This window comes from Balearica regulorum, chromosome 4, assembly GCF_011004875.1.
Source record: "Balearica regulorum gibbericeps isolate bBalReg1 chromosome 4, bBalReg1.pri, whole genome shotgun sequence".
NCBI lineage: Eukaryota > Metazoa > Chordata > Aves > Gruiformes > Gruidae > Balearica > Balearica regulorum.
Genome location: NC_046187.1, coordinates 53,864,299 through 53,887,031, shown reverse-complemented (window position 1 = coordinate 53,887,031; position 22,733 = coordinate 53,864,299). Strand labels below are relative to the sequence as shown.

Here is a 22,733-nt window from a genome sequence, read left to right as displayed (position 1 = left end):
TTTGGAAGGGTCCCCGGCCACAGCCCAGCCCGGCGGGTCCTGACTCAGTCACTCCCCGGGAGAGAAACGGCAGAGAGGGAGAGAGGCGAGAAGAAAAGAGCGGCAAAGGGCCGGTAACGGCTGGGTGAGGTGCGGAGGGCGCCAGGGGAGGGAAGGAGGGAGGTGGAGGCGGGCCGGGGCGGCAGAGGGGCGCGGCGCAGCCGTGGGGGGCCGGGCAGCACCGCCGGGGCGGAGCGGCCGCGGAGACGGAGCGAGAGCAGCGGGCGTGGGGGGGCCGCGGCCATTACGCTGGGGTGTGCGCGGTGCCACCGGTAAGGCCGCCGGGTCAGGCGCGGGGGGGAGGGCGGGCAGGCAGGCAGGCAGGCAGGCAGGCTGCCTGCCTGCCTGCCTGCCTGCCTGCCTGCGGGGCCAGGGGCGCGGCTGGTGTGGCGGGAGGATACCAGTGCCGGGCTCCTGGGCCCAGACTTGACAGGAGAGAAACGTGGGAGCAGCGGCCGTGGGAGGAATTCGCACTAATTCGCGAGGAGGCTGTGGCGGAGCCACCCGCGTCGCCGTACGGCCGTGGGGACAAACGATCTGGCAGGAAAATGGGGTTCCCTTCGGCTGCTGGCCCAGTGCGAGGGTCGCAGCCGCCGGCCTTCGGGCCTCGCAGCTGGCCTCGGCTCCGCGGGCAGCCGCCGGCAGCCAGGTGCTCCCGCCGCCCGGGACGAAGGCGAGGCGAGGTGGCCGCCCTGAAGCGAGGCGCCGCCTTCCGGGCCCTGCGCGAGGTGCCTGGGTCCCGCGGGCGCCCGGGAAGTTTCGCCGGGCAGGTGCCGTCCCTCAGCTTGAGGGGACCGTGAGGCGCTCTGTGCTCGGCGTGAAAAGGCAAGGTCGTCACAACCGCCCTGTCCGTTTTCACCTCTCGGTCGGAACCGGATGTGAAGGGAGGTCTCCTCTTCCTAATCGCGGGTGATATTTTGAAAGCGTCAGGGGTCTGATCCGGCCAAGTGCTGCGGGGGCCGAAACGCCCCCGGCTGCAAAACCCGCCGGCGGCTTCGCGCCGCGTCGACGGCTGAAGCTCGGTGGTACCGGGGCTGTCCAGAGCAGTAGGAAAGCGTGGTTTGTGCTATTATGTTTTTCAATGTCTCCTGGGTCACGAGGTCACCCCTGTGTGTGTTAATCTCATCGACTGAGGTGCTCTGGAAGCAGACCAGAAAGAAAAGGTAATTGAGACCTTGATTCCAGAAACAAAGGCCATTGTTTTAATAGTTCATGGCGGTGACTGAGGGAAGGGGTGTAAGCTTTTATGTGCTTTACAGATTTATGGCAAGGAAGTAGACTTAGGTCCATGTAAGTCACAGGGAAATCCCAGAAGCTTCAGGAAAGTATGGAGGGGTGCATAGTGTACATGGTCAGTTACAGGATCATGCCACAATAATAATTACTGGGCTTTGTAATGAAAAAAATGTTAACAAGGTTGGGAAAGAAAAATCAAAGTTCCTAAAAGGAAATTATTGTTCTGTCAAAAGTACAGCTACTGAAGAAAAATGTACTTTTGATACAAAAATTACTATTATTTTCATACTGAAATAATACTTACAGGGTATTCATGTCTTACCAATGATTATAGTATTGACAAACCTCTTATTTAAAAACATATTTATCTTCATATCATCACCATGAGAGAACAGAAGTGTCATTATCCCTGTTGCAGCAGAGAAGCTGAAATGGTTTCCTGAAGATCAGAGTGGAATTTAATTCTCTTAACTCCTTTGCATGCCCCAAAAGCTGGTCCGAAGCCATTGTTTTAGACTGAATCTTTACAGTTAGTCTGTGAGTAGTTAGTGTTGACAGGAGCAAAAGCTAGGACTGACAGACAAGGATCATATTCTTTTGTTAATTGCCACTACTGTGGATGATCTGGATTTCAAAGGCAATAGCCACAGCTGATACATATTTCTAATGAAAACTAGACCAAAATCAGGATTGAGTGCCCTATATAAGTATTCAAAGGCACTTACTCTGAGATTCCTGTCACACATCTCTGCCAAGGTGAGTACTTGCACAGCTGTAAGCCTGATCGGGAAATCCAATAATGTTATTGTCTTTGAGTTAGTAAAAGGTTTTGCAGATCAATGAGTTGAACCAGGTTCTGTAAGTACCAGATTGATTATGAAGGAGGGGACAAAGCCAGGAGCAGGAGGTAGGAGAAGCAAGAGCATCTCCTTTCAGTGTTAGCTTTTAAATCAGTTCAGCTACTCAGGGCACTGCTTCTTTAGTGACTTAAATAGTTTTGAGGTTACTAGGGTCAGAACTTGAGCATTCTTAACTCCCTGCATTTTTTTCTAGGCTCCTATATTTTTTGGCTTAATTTTTAAAAATAAAACTTTTAAAGAAATATATTTGTAGTTGAGCCCTGAATTGCTGTAGGACACCTCTCTCTTTAAGGCCTTAAATATCCTCTCAAGAGGCATGTTTTGTAGTGTTGCAGAAACTCTAGTGGTTAAAGTGGATTCACAGGTTATTCCTGGCAAAAATATCCCCAAACAGTAGACAGGTTTATTGCTTCATGCTGAATACCTGATTGTATTCCTGAGGTTATAGAAGAGTCACTTTTGTCAAAAATTCACTGCAGCGTTGGAGGATTATGTTCACTGCTGTTTTGAATTCTGTTGAACAGTGTCGTGTGGCTGATGACCACCTGTATCATACCTAGTTGTAGTTTCTGGAATGACTTTTAAAAGTCTTATCTTGTTCATATAAAGCCAGAAACCATCAATATATACCAATATACTGTTTAAAGTGGATTTAAATACTGGCATAATATCTGCTGTCCCATTAATGAAATGAAAATGCATTTATGTGTTCCAAGTATAGGGATGATGCACAATTCATGTCTTGGACAGCTAATAGGTGAAATCAGTATCCTGAAATATTGAGTGAAATCTGCAAGATCTGAGCCTAGTTTAAACCTGAATATAATAAACAGTATTGGAAGAGAAGTAAGAAGATAACAAGTGTGGAGATGAGTAAGAAAGGCAAGGACAGAAGCAGCAATACTAAAATAAGTAGAAGTGCCACGAAGGATTTCATGAGGCTGAAAGGAAAACTGGACACCTGAATAGTTTGAGTCTGACCCTCAGAACTGCCTTTCCAGAGGGATCTCCCACTGAAAATCTTAAAATCTTAAAATGCTAAGGAAAAAACACAATGTACAGCATATGTTCAAAAATGGCACTGTTATTTGCAGCTGGACTGCATGCGAGGAAGATGCTTTATTAGCAGAAAGTAGGAGCTGTGCTTATGCACAGTTGCTGAACTTACAACACAAATACACTGGATCAGCACAACAGCATTGACAGTTAAGCTATCAGCTGTAGCATTACCATCCCTTTGAAATATGCAGGTATCTCACATCTGTTGTAGCTGTTGTTACAGCTTCTTAAAAATCAGTAAGCTGTATGTAAATTGCTCATATTTAAGATACACTTTTGGTAGGTATGACTGGAGTATGCTTAAGGTAACTTTAATCTGTCTAAAAACCAGGTAAGCTACACTGCTACAGGCCTTGACATGAGCCGTCTAAGTCTGCACAGTACTTGAAGACCTTCACGGAAGTCTGTACTACTGTGGCTTAACTGCTATTACTTATGTAGATATTAAGTAGCTCAGGTTATGCCCACGCATGTAGCATCCGCATTTCTGGCTTCCAGCATTGGCAGAGAAGTCTGTTTAAAACCAGAAGGCCTTTAAGATAAAATCTAGTATATTCATTTAAAGTGAGCTGTGGAGGATTTTTTTGGATTTGGAGTTGTGCTCTTTTTATAACCATATGTATAACCTCCTTTCCCAGATCTTTTGAAGAACCCTAAAGCATTAAACCTGAAAGCCTCTCTGGATGCCATGGGAGTTTCTGGAACTCTTGAGGAGCTGATAATGTAGATGTCTTAGAAAACCAGAAGAATAGGACTATTCAGAGATATAACCTAGGATTTTGGGAAATCAAGTACAGTTTCTTGCTGTAACAGGTCCTTTCAGTGTAAATTTCAATGAGTAACCTAGACCTTGTCTACACAACAGAGTTTTGGCCCTTTAAAGAAATCAGCATAGTTAAAAACCAGCAACACTGCCAATATGGATCCTTTTCCTTTAAAACTGTTTACTGTAATTTAGGGAGTGTACACTGACTATGAAAAATACCACATTCTTTTGCATTATATGAACACCAGTATAATTTTTTTTAACATGGCCCAGACCTTAAGTCTTACTGTGAAATTAATGTGAATTTCATGCATATCAAAGCATCTGCAGTGATTAAATGCTGCATGACCATAAGCTAAAGATATACTTGTGAGAAAAGACGGTCATAAAAGAGTAGGACTTAACCTGGAAGGTTTTGTTTTATGTTTTGAGAGACCAATGTGACACATGAGAACAGGGCGTAAAGCAGAACTTTTGAATGGAGAAAAGGAAAATGTTTACACAAATTGTAACTCTCTAGCAGTCTTCAGTTTTATTTTGAAACTGGCTACCTGTAGCAGAAGTACATGATTCATCTGAGCCTTAAACCTAAAATTTGATACTGTATGGTTCACTTGTCTCTGTAGCTACAAGATCTGATTGGCATCCTAAATAATTTTACCCAAGGTGGAAGAGATTTTCTGCTTTTATGTACTGCTCCCATGCTGTAGCTGATAAATCAGCACTACTGAATGTATGGTTTACTATTAAATTACCTTCCAATTGACCTTGTGTCAGGGCCTTGGCATTTCCTGGGTTTTAATGCATCCTGCTGATTGTTTTTGAGTTGTGAAGAGTTACTAATGGCTGGTTTAATGTACTCACAACCAAGAAATTTCCTTTCCAAGATGGGGCATTTCAAGGCTTGCAGGTTTTCAGTGTTGCCCATGCTAAATCAGACTTTGTAGGTAGGTGTGCATGGCAAAATATTGCCATAGAATTTCACTTTTCATAGTAACATCTGCTTTCCACTCTTAATCCAAGAGTTCTTAGCATCCCCTTTTATGAATATAACTCAGAATATGTGGTTGCAAGTAACCACATATTTTTCTTAGAATTGAAGTTTTGATTCTTCCAGGTTTTTGGCTATTTGGCCCATAAATCGGCAGCACAAATTTCTTATCCAGATCTATTTAGCATATTAGGGTGTCTCTGCAGATTTCATATTGGCTTGCAAAAACATGTTACAAACTTGTGAAATCACATGTTACAGAGAAAGTGGCAAAGCTTAGGAGAAAAGAAGTATTTGTTCTTCAGAGTGTAAATTAATCCTTAGGCCATGGCTCCCTTAAGCTTCTCCATTGTCTAATAGCTTCTGAGTTTTCAAAGATGATTAGGTGGTGTTTTTAACATTTAGCCTGTATAGTTGTGACACTATACTCCAGTTATCGTGTTGCAATGCAAGTGCTAGTGAGCCTGTGCAGTAACACTAGCTAAGAGGTTTAAATGGGACTTTGTGTGGATCAGGGATGATCCGCTCTTCCATAGCTTTGTGTAGTGTGACCTCCATCTGGGTTAGCATTTTTTTTCTTCCCATGTCACCCCAGAACTTCAGACCTGCAGAACATCCTGAAATATTCAGGTAGGGAGCTAAGAAAAGGGGTATTGCTGGAGACGTGCATTGTCTGAATTGCTTCCCTCTTAGGTGCTGTAGACATTTTTCAGGTAAGATAATGCAATTTTATTGATTGCATTTCTGTTTGCCAAGAATCAATTGAGTACTTCCTACTGGAAACAAGCCCAGATGACACAGAAGGCCTCCTGCACGTTATGTCCAAAGACTGTCCCTGAGCAGGAACAGGATAGAAGCACACACCATATGCATGGATGTGCCAAAGGTCTGAGGAACATTCTTGTGAAATATGTCATTTACCAAGTGTATTTAACAAAGAAGACCGAGGACTAACTATTTGGAGATGACAGCAAAAGAGAATGATGTTGTCGGAAGGGATGAGGTGGTCAAGAGAAGCCGGGGTAAATGGTAGGGCACTTCACATGATGTGAGCAAATGACCACAACATAATAGTAAGGTGCAGTTCCAGAGCAGTATAAGCATTGGCTAAATTATCTACACGTGTGTTTTGCAGACAATCTTGAGAAAGAATCCGGTGTGGGAGAGGTCAGTGATTGCCAAGTGATTTGCCAAAAGCTACTGAATAATATAACTGGAACTAAGGAAATTTTAGTCTCAGCTCTATCTCCTTGCATGAAAGCTAGGAGTGAAGGCTTTCATGCAGATATTCACAGAATTGGAAGCTGACAGAGTTTACAAGAGACAATTAAAGGCAAGTGATGAGAAAAGAAAGCAACTTTTGGACATGAGATATACATAGAAGAAAATGCTTATACTGGGCTTTATGATGAAAGCGCCTTCTTTCAGGGTACGGACCATTTAAAAATAGGGGTTTTCTCAGCATTGCCACTAACAGAGAGTTATTAAAGGCTTTTTTATTGTGATATAGGATGGTGAAACATGGATAGTGTATAGTGTTCATCTGTCCTGTGGTAAAAATGGCACTGCTGTGCCTTGCTTTTACAACCAGCTATTGCACGTTAACCGTATCTAGTCCTTCCAGTTTTTCAGACCTCGGAGTGCTTTATAAGAGGAAAAAAATAGAGTACATGAGGGAACTGAGGAAGAGAGAAAGCAAATAATATGTCCGGTATCAGGTAAATTCCCTTCCACATTTCATAATGATCATGTGACATTAGTGAGCTTGTTACAAAAACTTGCCTTTTTTGCATGTAAGACATAACTGGATTATATCTATATCCGCTATTGCCACCTAGCAAGATGCAGTAGTGTTCACTTGAGTGTATAGAGTGAAAATGAGAACAGAGTCTAGCTTGTGTGATGCTGTCCTCAAAACTTAGAATATGATCATTTAGCCTTCATGTTTTCAAATATATGAACATTATTCTTGGATTTTTTAAACATACATTTATTTTTAAAAAATAAACCTTTAAAATAGTCCTTCAACGTAACTCATCTTGTGGGTCTTTTGCCAGTGTTTAAAAAAACATCTGCTGATTTGTATTACTACAAATTCACATTAGCTGGAGCACTCAAGAATTTACTATGAAAAATGACAGGACAAGAGGGTCAAATAATGTTTTAAGAGAAGGGATTTCTTAGAAAAATTGTTTAAAACAGCTTTTGTTTGGTCTTCAGCAACTTTATCCTTTACAGTATCTAACATGAAGTTGATGAATCTCCTTTTGACCTCCTTCTAGCTAAGCAAAGAAAAGGTACTCATTACTTTATGATCCAAATTTATTGAGGAAGAAGAAAAATATTCAAAAGAGGAAAAAAATACCAGAGATTTCTGAAGTTTGAAACCTCATAAATCCTATTTTAAAATGGAAATGCAAATGATTAAAAAAATAAATAAATTTGCGAATACTAGCTCAGTCAAATCACAGGTGAGTCAGAGGGCGTTGTGGCAGAGTGTGAGATCCAGATACTTTTTTCCCAAGATGCTGGTGAATTGATTCACCTTTTTGACCGTAGGAGATTACTTATTGCCTCTCATACAGTGTTTCCAATGTGGTGCGGTTGTGGTCATTTTGTGTTAGTCCATACAATCTTCTTCACAGAGTTTTCTTAAAGTTGTTAAAATTAAATGCTGAGGATACTGGCAGAAATAGGCAGTGCACACAACTGAAATCTGAGTTTTCCTGTAGCTTTTTAAGCTCTGCTAGTCTGAAGGAGGATGGGGAAGGGTGGGGCAGAGGTTTTGTAGCTGTGTCAGGAGTCAGGGAGTGCACTGCTCTTCAATAACACTGTGTGTGCAGTTTGCACCTTTGGCTCCAGACGTAGCGGTGAGGAATTCTGTCCTAACATGCTGTCACTCTAAAATGTCCAGTACTCACACACACACCCCCTTGTTTTTGTTTTTCTTTTTTTATTTTTAATGTGGCAACCAGGTATCAAATGCTACAAAAAGTAACAAATCATGAAAATGAAAAAGAGAATTTAGGAGGTTTTGAAATTTGTCAGGTTTTCTCTTTTGTTCTTCCTAATTCTCAACTCTTTCTTTTCATCTTTATTTGTATGTTACTGATAATGTATTTCTTAAGCTTTTAAAGGTGGTTTAGCTGTATAGGTTATTTTGCGTATATAATTTTCACTGAGTGAACAGCATCTGCCATTTAAAGCCTTTGCATTCCCATTAGCCCTAGGAGTTTATTTTAAGAAAGAGTTTCTTCTGCTGCTGCTTCTGGTCATAGAAGTCACCAGTATCAGATGTTTGTTTGGTCTTACGAAAATAAATATGATTTTCTCTACAAATCTAACCAGCTCTCAAATACCTGGTTTATGTGGCATCTTGAAAAAAATTGTGATGTTTGCTTCCTGAAGTTTTCCACAAGGATGTTGCATGTTATAGCATAATTGTCAGATTACTGCTCTTGTGCAAAGAATTGTCATTTCCAGCAAAAGTGTGGTTAATTGACACACCCTCTATGATTCATGCTAAAGATGGAAGCTTGAAAGAGGATGATAAATTTAACAGAACAAAGAAGAAATCTTGTTAAAACTCTCCATGATAATCCAGCCAATTAAAGCAATCATTTATTTAAAAAGGCCTCTCATTGCATAAGATATGTTTGTGAAATTACTGATTTGTCACAGCAGAGACAGTTAAAGGAGTGTTGTTTCCTCAAAATGGCCAATCCTTAAGGATGCCATTCAAAACCAAGAAGTGGTTTTTTTTTTAAAGAACTGAACTGCCAGAATTTGTGATTGCAAAAGAAGACAGTACCATTTTTTTTCAGCCAGTCAGCTTTTTAAATGCTTTAATTTTCAATACTTTGTTTCAGTTCTGACTTATGTAGATGGGTTGGCATTCATTTGGTTTTTAATAGTCCTGTGTGTGTCAAAGAGCTCTGAATAGTAAAGTACAGACTCCACTTGCAGCAGGTTCTGCAGTCCCTAAATATTTTTGAAGACCTGGCCTCCTTCCAAGCTTTAGGCTTGTTCTCAGACTCAGTGCAAATTAATTGAAGCATCTCTTTCACATGTGTACTGACAAATATTCACATGTCTGACTGTATGGTAGCCATACCTTAAAAGTAGTTCATTGCTGTGAAGTAGCTGCTTTTAGATGTTGGGGTTTCCATCTCCGAAGGAGAGACTAACTGTGACTAAAATAGGATAGTAGCCTCTGTGCAGATGGCAGTCCCTCTGGGGACTGTCCCGTGCACAGTAGGATTAGAGGGAGCAAGGACATGAGAATGTTCTGTGAAAATAAGAGGATGACATATTTTTTGGAAAATCTTCACAATCACCTTCTCATTTCTCTGAGAAGTCCCAGACATAGCTGCCTTCCTGTGCAGCACTTGTTTGCCTTTTGTAGTCTAATGGTTCCCGGGACCATGAGGTTTAGCACTGAGGAGAAATGAAAGTCTTTTTCTCAGACTGATTCCCCTCTTGCCTGGGGAAGCACTGCAGAAGGGCCTTGGGAGAATAATAGTTCACATGGGAACTGCCAGGGGATGCTGAGAGGACATGCTGTACAGAGGTTTGGGTTTTTTTCTCCTTGTTCATCTTCTCCTTTCACGTGAAGATCAGGGTTTCTAAAGAGAAACATGAGTTTCATGTGGTAAGTCTTCCAAGACATTAAGATTATAACAGCCAATAACTGTCCACATCTAGTGATGATAGGACAAAAATGTACCATCTTAATTTGATGAGAGGGAGAGACTAGTTGGGAAAGCTTTCTAGGCAAAGGGTAGTGACGCAATGGACCAGGTTTTTTAGGAAGTTGGCAGAATCTCTTTAAGAAGTCTTCACTGGCAAGTGCTTGAACCACACTGCCCAGGTCACAGAAGGCAAAGGCAGGTACTGGGAGAATGAAGAACCTCCCCACTGTAGGAGAAGAACAGGTTCGAGACCATCTAAGGAACCTGAAGGTGCACAAGTCCATGGGACCTGATGAGATGCATCCGTGGGTCCTGAGGGAACTGCTGGATGAAGTTGCTAAAGCACTATCCATCATATTTGAGAAGTCCTGGCTATCTGGTAAAGTTCCAACTGACTGGAGAAGGGGAAACATAACCCCCGTTTTTAAGAAGGGAAAAAAGGAAGACCCAGGGAACTACAGGCTGGTCAGTCTCACCTCCGTGCCTGGCAAGATCATGGAGCAGATCCTCCTGGAGACTGTGCTCAGGCACATGGAAAATAAGGAGGTGACTGGTGATAGCCAAACATGGCTTCACTAAGGGCAAATCGTGCCTGACAAATTTGGTGGCCTTCTATGATGGGGTTACAGCATTGGTGGACAAGGGAAGAGTGACAGACGTCATCTACCTGGACTTGTGCAAGGCATTTGACACTGTCCCGCACGACATCCTTGTCTCTAAATTGGAGAGACATGGATTCAATGGATGGACCAATGGATAAGGAATTGGCTGGATGGTCGCGCTCAAAGAGTTGTGGTCAACGGCTCAATGTCCAAGTGGAGAACGGTGACGAGTGGCATCCCTCCGGGGTCGGTACTGGGACCGGCACTGTTCAACATCTGTGTCAGCGACATGGACAGTGGGATCGAGCGCACCCTCAGCAAGTTTGCCGACGACACCAAGCTGTGTGGTGTGGTCGACACGCTGGAGGGAAGGGATGCTATCCAGAGGGACCTTGACAGGCTGGAGAGGTGACCCCATGTGAACCGCATGAAGTTCAACAAGGCCAAGTGCAAGGTCCTGCACATGGTTCGGCGCAACTACAGGCTGGGCAAGAAATGGATGGAAAGCAGCCCCGAGGAGAAGAACTTGGGGGTATTGATTGATGAGAAGCTCAACATGAGCTGGCAGTGTGCGCTTGCAGCCAAGAAAGCCAACCGTGTCCTGGGCTGTATCGCCAGCAGTGTGACCAGCAGGTTGAGGGAGGTGATTCTGCCCCTCTACTCTGCTCTTGTGAGACCCCACCTGGAGTACTGCATCCAGCTCTGGGGGCCCCAGTACAGGAGAGACATGGAGCTGTTGGAGCGAGTCCAGAGGAGGGCCATGAAGATGATCAGAGGGCTGGAGCACCTCTCCTGTGAGGACAGGCTGAGAGAGTTGGGGTTGTTCAGCCTGGAGAAAAGAAGGCTCCAGGGAGATCTAGTTGTGGCCTTCCAGTACCTGAAGGTGCCTACAGGAAAGATGGTGAGGGACAGTTTATGAGGGAGTGTAGTGACAGGACAAGGGGTAATGGGTTCAAGCTGAAGGAGGGTCGATTTAGATTAGATGTTAGAAAGAAATTCTTTACTGTTAAGAGTGGTGAGGCACTGGAACAGGTTGCCCAAAGAGGTTGTGGATGCCCCATCCCTGGAAGTGTTTAAGACCAGGTTGGATGAGGCTTTGGGCAACCTGGTCTAGTGGAGGGTGTCCCTGCCCGCAGCAGGGGGGTTGGAACTAGATGATCTTTAAGGTCCCTTCCAACTCAAACCATTCTGTGATTCTAAGTCTGAGTTGATTGAAGCCAAAATCAGGGTTAGTTTGATTACTGCGTAGGCTAACCTGTAGTAAAGAGATTTCATTTAGAAGGACCCAGCAACTTTTAGAGGCAGCTTTTGTGGGAGACTTTATGAAGAGGATTTAGTAAAAAAATTTGCTATAATGTATGCAGATAGTAAGATACTAGATCAAAGGAAAGTAATCTGCAGCCAGAAGTAGGTGTACTGATGACTTGGGGCTCTCACAGGTTATAGTTTTAAATAATTATAAGATGAGCCATTCTATGGAAGAAGTAGTACAAGAAATGTAACAACTATTAATTGTAAAAACTCCTTGTAAAAAGGCGAAGTTTTGAGCTTCTATTAAAGCATAGTTTGTGTGTGTAAAAGTCCTTTTCTAACTGCATTGGGTGGTTTGATAAAGTGAGTATCACCTATACCTATGAGCTTCTACTGAGTGGGTTGCTATAGTTTAGCTAAGGTGAACAGAGGAGAAGCATTGGCTTCATCCTTTATCAGCTGGTAAAAATTCTCAAATCTGTTTCTAATTCAATAGGAAGAGGGTTTTTTTGTTCATGATAGCTGCTTAGTGCCTTTCACTGGCAATTCCTCACTTTGGGTCTACGGCTGCACTCAGATGCCTATTGCTATATTGTTGACTTCTGACTTTAACCATCAGCAAGGACCACAGTGTCTGAGATAAGATTCCTTTCAAAATGCTGTTCTCTACAAAATTAGCAGCTTGTCTGCTTTTTCACCGTACTACAGCACGAGAATCTGGTGGGTGGGCTGCTTGCATGAGCTTACATGCTTACAAAAATATTGTGCATTTTGAACAGAGTAATCAAACTCTAGGATGCTGAAAGGGTGGATGAAATTCAGACAAATTCAACCATTGAAGCAGAGTTTCCTGACCTCACATAACCTATCAACTGTCTGGGTTGTTTTTTTTAAATCAAAATATGGAAATGACTTTTTTCCCTAGCCTTATTCAAAACTGTAACTGTGACTTTTTAGTTGAAAAGCCATTACAGAATTATTACTTAACTTGCTGTATTTTAACATGTTTCTAGACAGGAGATACTCTTTGGATTATAAAGTGTTTCAGGTGCAATGGCCGATCCTGTCCACTGGGCCCGATACCATTGGCAGCGACTGATATCTACAGAGGGCAGAGAAAGTAGCAGCAGCAGCAATTCAAGGAGCAAGTGCTATCAATCATCAAAACTTAATGGCAAACATAGGATAGTGATACCCTGTTTGGGACATTTTAAGGAAGAATATGAAAAAGTATCAAAACTGTATATGAACAACAAAATACGGACTACTAAGTATACTTTGTTGAATTTTTTACCACGGAATTTATTTGAACAATTTCACAGGTAATGAACTCGTTTTGATTGTGGTCATTCTTCTGAAGTGGAATCCTTTTATTTAAATGTGTATATTACTATATAGATGGGTATTCACAAACTATTCTTCCTCCCGACCTGCCTATCACTTCTGAAAAGATTTGTGTTATTTGGCCAGAGTTTCTTGAGTATTATCAGTGCTGAGCTATTCCTTTTCTCCATAGTTTATGTAATTTCTACTTATTATATTCTTCAGATTGTTGAAATGTTTCTTACTCTTGGAGCACTGCCACACAACAATCTGTGATAGGATTTTCAGCTCACTTCCTGCAAAAGTATTTATCCCCTTCCCTCATGTTTTTCTCTGCCAATTTTTTTTCATCCTCCTTCTGCTTGGAGAACTGCTGATTTGTAAAGTTATGCAGAGAGGTTGTAGGATTGCTTCCTTTTCAAAACATGTCATCTCCCCCAGGAGATGATAAAATTAAGTTTAAAAGACCTGAAAATTTGAGAGAGTGCAAGTTCACCAGAGCCTCACTAGAAAACATATGCCTGGAGGAGAGGTTTGAAAATACAAGAAAATTCTTGGCTTCTGCATCTTCTGATCATGTATATTAAGTAACTGTGCAGCTAAGTAATCTATTGACTGGAGAGTGTAAACAGAGTTCTGGATACTTAGTTTTTAAATTGCAGTTGGAGTGAAGAAAAGATAAATTACTGCTAACTTAGGTGTCTATATAGCATGGAGTGGGGGACTGTCTGCTAGCACAGCTAACTCCTATGTTTTCTCTTTGTTTCAGAGTTGCCAATTTGTATTTCCTATTTCTAGTTGTCCTAAATTGGGTTCCTCTGGTGGAAGCCTTCCAAAAAGAAATTACAATGCTACCTCTAATAGCGGTTCTGACAATTATTGCAGTGAAAGATGGTCTGGAGGATTACTCAAGGTACAAAATGGATAAACAGATAAACAACTTACTAACCAAAGTGTATAGCAGGTAAGAGGCAACATTCTTTCTGGGTTTTTTTATTATTTGATTATGAGTATATTTGATTTACTTTCTGGATACTCATAGAATCATAAAATAATTTAAGTTGGAAGGGTCTCTGGAGGTCATCTAGTCCAATCCCCTGCTCAAAGCAGGTCTAGTTAGATCAGGTGGCTAAGGGGATAGTCTGGTTGAGTCTTGATCACCAGTTTTGCTACGTGGTGTAAAGTAGTGTAAAATTTGCTGAAAAAAAATATGCTTTGGTTGAGGCAAGAGTGTTCATGCATGAGTTTGTACTGTATTAACCAAGGTAGTTTGACTAGTTAAGCATTATTGTACATAGCATTTGTTTTGAAAAGTATATTTTTAATTCCTCTAAAATTGCTATAAGCATCATGGAAATTCAAGCGTTGTTAATTTATCACTATATTGGTAAAGCTTATGAATGGTATTGGGATGTACTCGTAATGACATTTCCCCAAACAGAATGAGATCATTTTCTATTTGAGTGCATCACATAGTTTGGTACAAATGTTAGCATCTGTTCCACAGTGCAGGACTGCAATATTACGGACTGTAAGTGCAGGTCAGGAGTGGAGCGTGCTCGTGGTGAGAGGTTTGCTGGCAGGCAGTTATTATGCATGGATAATAAAAAGACTGGAACACAAACTGATCGTATTCTGAATTAACTGGCAAACAAATTCTTTTAGTGCACGTCAGTGCTGCCCACGTAATTGTTTTTCTTTTATACCTGTCATAAAAAGATACAATGAGACTCATTCAAAGCCCTTAAAATAGAAAGATAAAGGAAGTATAGTGGACCCTTTTTCTTTCTTGCATGCTCTGTGGTCACGCAGGGAAACAAGTATTTTGAAAAATGTCGCTTTTCATGTGTTGTATCACAAATAGCGCCTGTAGGAGAGTATTGATTGGCAGTTAGGTACTTCAGTGAAAAGAGGGAGCTTTAAATGTGGTTTGGCACTACAGTAGCTACTTCATGTTACTGCTCAGACCTTATTGAATTTGATGAAGACACACGTTTTCCTAGTGAAAGCAATACACTAAAAATAAACTTTCTGAAATCTTAATGTGCTAGCTGGTTATGCCAAACCCTAAACGCTCTACTGTAGACATGACCATAATCAGCCCATGCAGCAAGTTTGCAATCTGGCACTACATAACCATTAAATATATTGTGATATTACTCAGAAGATGGCATCTCCAGCTTTCTGGCATTTGCCATGCTCTATTGGTATTTTAAGAGCTAGTTCATAACCATAGAAAAAGTCTGGGCTATCATTTTATACTATCAAAGGAAAAAACCCTAGCTTTTTGTTCTGCAAACATGAATATAAATATAGTAGCTTTCCCAGAAACATTTTATTCAATCTATAAAAATTTGAGATTGAAACAACTAAGTAATTGGTCTATTAGGGAAGATGAACGTTTTCTTTCCTTTTCATGTCTGCAGAGAGAGCTTAAGGGAGAAGCTGGATTATTTCTGCTATAAATTGTCATGTACTCTGAAAGAATTCATTGCCAGAAAGCTGAAGCATTCAGAATCCATATTCCTGAAAACTCTGTGTTACTTGCAATCTCATACCAATGTCAATGAAGCAGAATTAATTTCTGACCTTCTTTTCTGGCTTGATTAATTCCCTGTCATCAAAAAAGTGTAATAATCAGTGGCCATATTAGTTATCTGTAAAAATTCCTTCTTGTGCCTCTAAGTATTTAATTTCTGTAAATTTTTTTCTCCTTGTTTTCTTTATCATTAATTATCTTATACAGTATAATCTGGTTTTAAAAATAAGCTTGGAGTCATGGTTCAGGAGAGTTAAACCTTATTGGTACAAAAATGATCGTTCGTTGTGTGTGAGCTGATTTATCTTAAACTTCTATTAATCTCACATTAGGAATCAGAATTTCTTGTTTAACAAGAATCCCTTAGAAATTGTAATGGCTCTTCCAGTGCAAGCATCATTGTCATGGTTTAACCCCAGCTGGTAATCAAGCACCATGCAGCTACTCACTTGCCCCTCGCAAAGAGATGGGGAGGAGGATGAAAAAAACCTCATGGGTTGAGATAAAGACAGTTTAATAAGATAACAAAGGAAGATAATATTAATAACAATAATACAAGTGATGCACAAAGGCAATTGCTCACCACATGCGAAAGGAAAACAAACCAGTCCTATGCCTAGTCTCTTTCCAGGCAGTGATCCCACCTCCTGGATAGCTTCCTCAGTCATATACGGGACATGATGTTATATGGAGTGGAATATCCCTTTGGGCAGTCTGGGTCAGCTGGCTTGGCTGTGTTCTCCCAGCTTCTTGTGCATCCGGCACAAGCTGAAAAGTCCTTGACACAACAGGTACCCAGCAACAACTAAAAACATCAGCATGTTATCAATATTATTCTCATACTAAATGCAAAACACAGCACTATACTGGCTACTAGAAAGAAAAATTAACTTTTATCTCAGCTGAAACCAGGACATTCATATACTTTCAGTCCCACGTTTATTAAATAGGTAGTTATTTAAGAGAGAAATATTTGCCGTCTCCTGAGGGCTAATCTCAACACTGACAACACAGAGAAATAGTTTTCTGTAGTTTTCAGTGAAATACATGGTAGTTAGAAAAAATACAGGGATGTGAGAGTACCAGTGGTTTTCTCCTTTTTTGATCTCTAGTAAATAATGACTTCAAGGATAAATCATATCACAGAATCACAGATTGGTAGGGGTTGGAAGGGACCTCTGGAGATCATCTAGTCCAACCCCCTGCTAAAGCAGGATCACCTAGAGCAGGTTGCATGGGATTGCATCCAGGCGGGTTTTGAACATCTCCAGAGAAGGAGACTCCACAACCTCTCTGGGCAACCCTAAAGGGTTGCTTTGTCACAAAAACTTTAATTTCCAATTATTTCTGTGGTTTTGCAAATTCCAATTCACTTTGAAAAATTCCTGTAGAATTCAGTGGCAGAAATTGACAACTTTTTACCTGATAGTTTTATCTTACTACATTCGTGATGCCATTGCTTTCTTTGTTTATGAGCTTATTTTGCCTTCCTTACCTTTCTGTTTCCATCCTTTCTCTAACTCTTCTAGAGACAACCTGGCTGTGGAAGTAATTTTCTCCCACTGCCCTCCTGGGTTCTCAAATCCTTTCCGTCCTGTTTGGAGGGTGAGGTAAAAGGGTGGTGTTGTGGAGCAACCAGGGCATTCTGCTCCAGTTGGTGTTGTACCCTAATTGGACTCACTTGGCTTTCATAGCAGGGTAAATTGGCCTACACAAAAAGCTGTGTTGATGTAGTTTTCGGTACCTGAGGGGTAGTTCTCAAAAAAAAAAAAAAAAAAAAAAATCACAAGTTTTCAGCTCACTCAGTCTCCTGAATAGATTTACTTTGTCAGCACATTTGCAGCTGTCAAAGCTTCAGTAACTGAGAGTCACATCCTGTTTCAGCAAATCTTCCTTCCCTTTCCCTGTTTACTGCTATTATTAGATTGTTTTGTTTATTTACTGTTGAAATTTTTCCTTCAAGTCTCTTATTTTTTTCCTTCTTTATTTTCAAGGAAATGTACTAGTATGAAAAGCTAATTCCTGCAGTGTTGTTTGAATCCATCTATTTTGTGATAGTCATGGCTGTAGCTTTAAGTTTTACATGCTTTCTGTTATGCCAGTTTTCCATCTGTGTAGAATACTAGGGATGAGCATCTTAAGAGAAAACAGATGTTGCTTATATTGGTTTAATTTTATGTCAGCTTTTGCTTCCTGTTTTTGCTTTGTTTGCACTGTGAAAGCAGTACAGTCACCTCCATCTTCACTGCAGAAATCGTCATCAGTATGCTGATTAATTGTGTGGGCTTTGTGTCTTCTTTTTGTAGACAAGCATTTTCAAAAGGGGACTGTCAGATAATGCAAGTCTGAAAGGTATCGGTGCAAAGCTTGATACAGACAATATTTTTCTGATATTTTCTTTGTCATTAGAAGAGTCTGTTTCTATTTCACTATTTATCAGAAGCATTTTACATAGCTCTTTGATTAAAGCTGGTAGATGAGTGCCAGTCTACACGCAATGGCCACGTTGCAAATCTTCTTAGCCTATGTCTGCACTGTAGAAGCTAGGTGTGCTTCCAAATCCCTGGTGCGAGTGTGCTTCTTGGCCAGCTTAGAATGAGACACAGGGAAGGAAGCACAGCATGGAAGACAGCCCTAGCACAGCCAGGGCTATACCCCAAATCTGGGGGCTGAGAAACAAAAATTGTGGAGAGTACATGCTCCTCTCTTTAAACATACCTCTAGGGTTAGTCTGTGCAAGGCAGAAAATCCAGGCAGTCACTGAGGACAGTAATGGTTTGTACAGAAACATACCTGTGCAATGTTTATAACACCAACTGTAAGTGTGTTTCAACACCCATATTGCAGTAGCCTACTACTGTGTGGCTCCAGCTAGCTCATCAAGCGCTCCTTGTTGCTTGTTACCTTGCATCCTGTTCACCACTCTGTACCTGATTGTGTTTGCAGTAAACTGCGCTGATTACATAAAAGGAAGGTTCTTCATCTCAGCTGCGGGCAGAATAGCAGCTATAAATGGAAGATTGAAAACAGTTCAAAATTACATACCTCATGGCTGGATATTTCATATTAATAAAGAATTTCAATTTAATGCTGACGGACCTGAATGTTTATTGACTTCCCTGAGTATTATATAGTCCTGGTACATTATGTTCAAAATTAATAGAAAAGCTATTTTAAAAGCCTGTAAATACAAGTATCTATATTCAGAGCATCAGTGAAGTGGCTGTTGAATATTCTTTGCTTACTGGTAGACAGTAATTTTTGAAAGGCCCTATCAGAAGGGAAAAAGATTGGCTGTTCTTGGTTGCATAATTGCAAGAAAAATGGTGAACGGAAGAGAAATCCTGAAAACACTGTTTGCTTTCTTGGAAAAATGAAAATACAGGGAAGCAAGTGGGATGAATTTTAAATAGAGCTAAAATAATTCTGGGAGGGTGCCTGGGATGTAAGTCCCAGGAAAAATAGGGCTTGGACCCTAGGGCTGGTTCTTTGTAATTATACTCATATTGAGCTAATAGACTATCCCATCAGAGGTTTTTTTAATGACTTGGAAATATAAATTAACTATTAGAGTAATTTTCTAGTTACAGTGTGTTTCTTTGAGCTTTCAGTTTATGCATTTGTGAAAAATTACTGGTTCTGTATGTATTTCAGGAAGGAGAAGAAATACATAGATGAATGCTGGAAAAATGTCAATGTTGGGGACTTCATCCGCCTCTCACGTAATGAAATCATTCCTGCTGACATGGTGCTGTTATATTCTAGTGACCTGGATGGGATCTGTTACATTGAAACAGCAGGCCTTGATGGAGAAACCAATCTAAAGCAGAGGCAGGTGGTGAGAGGATATTCAGAGCAGGTGATAATTGTGCATTTCTAGTGGTGTAAGAAAGTTGACATGACAGGTAGTTAACTTAAAAAACCCAAACAACCTAGCTCTCTAGGTTGCCTAATTCTTGATAGCTCAGCAATCCCCATGTGAAAACAAAATAACTAGGTAACATACTTCTAATCTGTTGCTTGAGTTATTTTTGAACAAATCTTTGTGTGCTCACTTAACCCAGAGAAAGAGGTCTATTGTATTTCAGGTAATGCAAGCCAGTAAAAGTAACTATTCAGGTAAATGTCAAGAAGTCATTGATGGTATGTATCATGTCATGGGTGAGAAATGGGATTTTGTTTAGAAGGGAGTTCTGTGCTGTATAAAGACCTAGAGAGAGGAACAAGTATTATCTTCTCTCTTTCACTGTTTTTTCATATTGCAAATGTATTTTCAGATTCAATTCTGGTCGTTCAAGGATTTATAAAACCTTTGTAACTCTTAGAATTTTTCTACTACAAGCCTACTGTGAACAACGTTAGGTCACTTTGTCTTCCAAGACTGAGCATCACTGGGTCTCAGAGGGCTTATACGTATCTAGTAGTGGTGGGAAATCAGTTGATCTGTGCTTTTCAACCTTAACCACATGGTTAAGGCTTTGTAAGTAATTCATAAAGGCCTTTTCAGATACTGAAGAGATGACTGCCATTGTTTTAATACCAGACAAATAAACTTTATTTAGTATTATATCTAGCAGACAGAATGTTGGAGGCTGGCACAGAGATGATGCTATCAAAAGAACAAAGAATCCTGGCATTTCTGCAGTCTTCGGCACCACTGGTACTGAATTCTGCTCCTGAAACACCATGCTGAAAACAACAGCAGGGAGGCTCAGTGCTGTCCATGCAAACAGACTGTTTAGTTCTCTGGAGATAAAATTACCTGAACTGCCTCTGAATTGTCAGCAGGGGTGAGGAAGGGAGGAGCACCACCTTGTTGTGCATTAAGACTTTCCTCTTACTTAGAGAGTATGGTAATACCAAAGGCATGATGTGATATCCATGAACAAAGCTGTTTCTTATCCCCTTACAGTGACATGCATTCTTTTTTTTTCATTTTTTCTTTCTTGACTTAATCTTAAAACAATAAGGCAGAAAAGACTGCTTGATCTTTCTGTATATACACATCGTTACAGAAGGCAAAATTCAAATGATTCTGCAGGCTTACATCATTCTGAGGTGGCCCTGATCTTATACCAGCTCCTGCTACCAACATCTGATTTTAGTCTCACTCAAGAAAGAGACTTTTCTCTCTTTCCAGAAAACTTGCACCAAAATGCTAGGAAGAGTCATACTGTCCAAAAAAAAAGTGATAATGCCTTCACCATTCAAGACTGTTCATTTTTATCCTCAAATACAAAAAAAAAAACCCCACCCAAAAAAACCCCTCCAAATGTAGTCATTGTAGGGTGGTCTTGTCAGGACTGCATGGTTTCTGAATGTAGAGCCATGGACACCTTCACAGACCTGAGTTTCGGCCATGGGCTTTGTCCATATAAACTCAGGCTCAATAAGACACTGGCTGTGCTGTGTAAGAGGCTCACTGCCTGACCTCTCCATTTCTTAAGCTCAGAAGAATGGGATTAAGCTATGTCAAATTAAAGAACATCTGCAGACAAGGTCCTGCTTCTTTGTGACTGAGCAAGTAGAAACGCAATGAAAAAGGTTATCAGTGGGGCACCTGTTCTTGCACTTGGGATTCTGTTAAGAGAAGGCAAGGCAAAATTAAAGCATGAAACGAGCTGAAACTCTCATAGCCAAATTTATTTTTTGGCAACTTAGAATAGCTTTTTTTTTTTTTTTTTTAATGTTTGAAGGACAGCAGGAAAGAAATTGGGAAAGTAACTCGAGGCTTCTTAGGTAACCGCAGGTAATAAGGCACAGAATGCGGTGTCTCCAACCGTCTTGGCATTCATGGAGAAATACAGAAAACAGCTGAGGACCCTGAGGATAACGAACTATTTAGTGAACAAACTGACATTGCTCTGCTGCTTTCAAGATACTCAAATGTTGCCTCCCATTAAGAAGGGATTAATCTCCTTTCCTTTCCATACCTCATATTGTTAGCTGAACCAAGCACAGGTTCACTTGGGTGGAGAAGCTAATATGCCATTAGCACTTAGTCAGTGTGAGCAGTGAATGTTTCCTATTACATTCTAAGAGGGGCCACAGGACTGCACTGGTCAGTTCCTTCTCAGCCTACGTGGTCAATGACTGAATCCAGTCCTAGCTGCAGCATCCTCAAACCTAGTGGGGAGGAAAGTGATATCCTTTTCTTCCAGGCAGCCTCTTCTGCCTTAGCCATGCACCCACTCCATTCCCATACCATGTTACCAAACCATGGTTTGTCAGGAAAAGCACAGCCAAAGCAGCAGGCGTGGCCTTGGGAAGCTGCCTCTCTCCCCATTCCAGTTAAGAGAGGCTGATGCAGGGCCTATTGCTCCCAGCTTCCCTACTTAGTTCCCATCTTCATTGTCGCCCTTCTTTAGGGACCTTTACACAGAATCTAAGTAATTTTAATTCTGCCACAGAAAATCTTCTCTTTTATGCCAGGAAACACAGGAAAGCATCTCAAGAAATAAAGTGCAAAATCTTCTACTGTCAATATTTGCTGTGTCAAAGTTAAGATTATAATGAAGAAATATAGACCATAAACTTACAGTCCAGGAAGATCTGAGTGTCCATATCAAGATGCTTGCTTTTGGACATAGTTTTTTGTCATCTCTGTTTTATACTGGCAGAGTGTAAACGTAACTTCTGTGCCCACTGTAGGTTACACCCCGAGGTTCTGTGTGGTTTCTATTTTAAGGTATATTGCAAGAAGCTCCTACTAACACCTTCAGTGCTGTTACAAATTGTTTGACCAAGTCAAACGGTTTAGTTGTCCATCAAAAATAAGATGCTTTCACCAGAAATACGTATCTGGAGACAGTTTCTAGGCTGTAGAAGAAAAGAATCAACTGTCTTGGCTATTTTACTTCATTTTGGGGGTAGTTCTTATTTTCTTTGTGCTTTTTTTTGTGTAATCATTGTACGAAGGGAAATGCTTAAAAAGCATGAATCAATTATACTGTCTGACATTTTACAGAAATGTTGTACTTCCTGGACAAATAAACATGAGAAAGGTCAGTGGAGAGAGAGGTCTTTTAGAGTTAATTAAATTTACAAAGAGACTGAAAGTATCTGTCTGTCCAAGGCTGCATTCGTATTGACTTCAGGTTAATACAGTGCAACAAATCAATACAGCAAAACATAGCAAAAATTTTTTTTAATCAAGCCAATACTTGTTAATAATATTATGTCTTCTGAGTTTCAAATTCTACACAGGATTGCGATTTAACCTGACAGTTGCTATTCTGACAGTGTGAAGTCACTCAGTTGTGGAGTGCAGCCTCCTCAGAGACCTGTAATTCAATTACACTTAAGAATTACAGATTTATCCTTGGAGTTTGAAACCTTAAATTGGTCATTCTTTTTTTTTTTTCTAAAGAGCAGAA

At 40.8% G+C, this 22,733-nt stretch overlaps 1 protein-coding gene across 1 annotated transcript in view; it reads left to right on the top strand.

The window, feature by feature from the left end:
- The first annotated feature begins 216 nt into the window (after positions 1-216).
- The window catches only part of ATP10D (ATPase phospholipid transporting 10D (putative)), a 49,021-nt gene continuing 26,504 nt past the window's right edge, over positions 217-22,733 (top strand). Inside the window, 4 exon segments of the mRNA XM_075752219.1 lie at positions 217-311; positions 12,509-12,817; positions 13,588-13,782; positions 19,012-19,216. Coding sequence (XP_075608334.1) covers positions 12,549-12,817; positions 13,588-13,782; positions 19,012-19,216 — 669 coding nt within the window. The 5' untranslated portion in view covers positions 217-311; positions 12,509-12,548.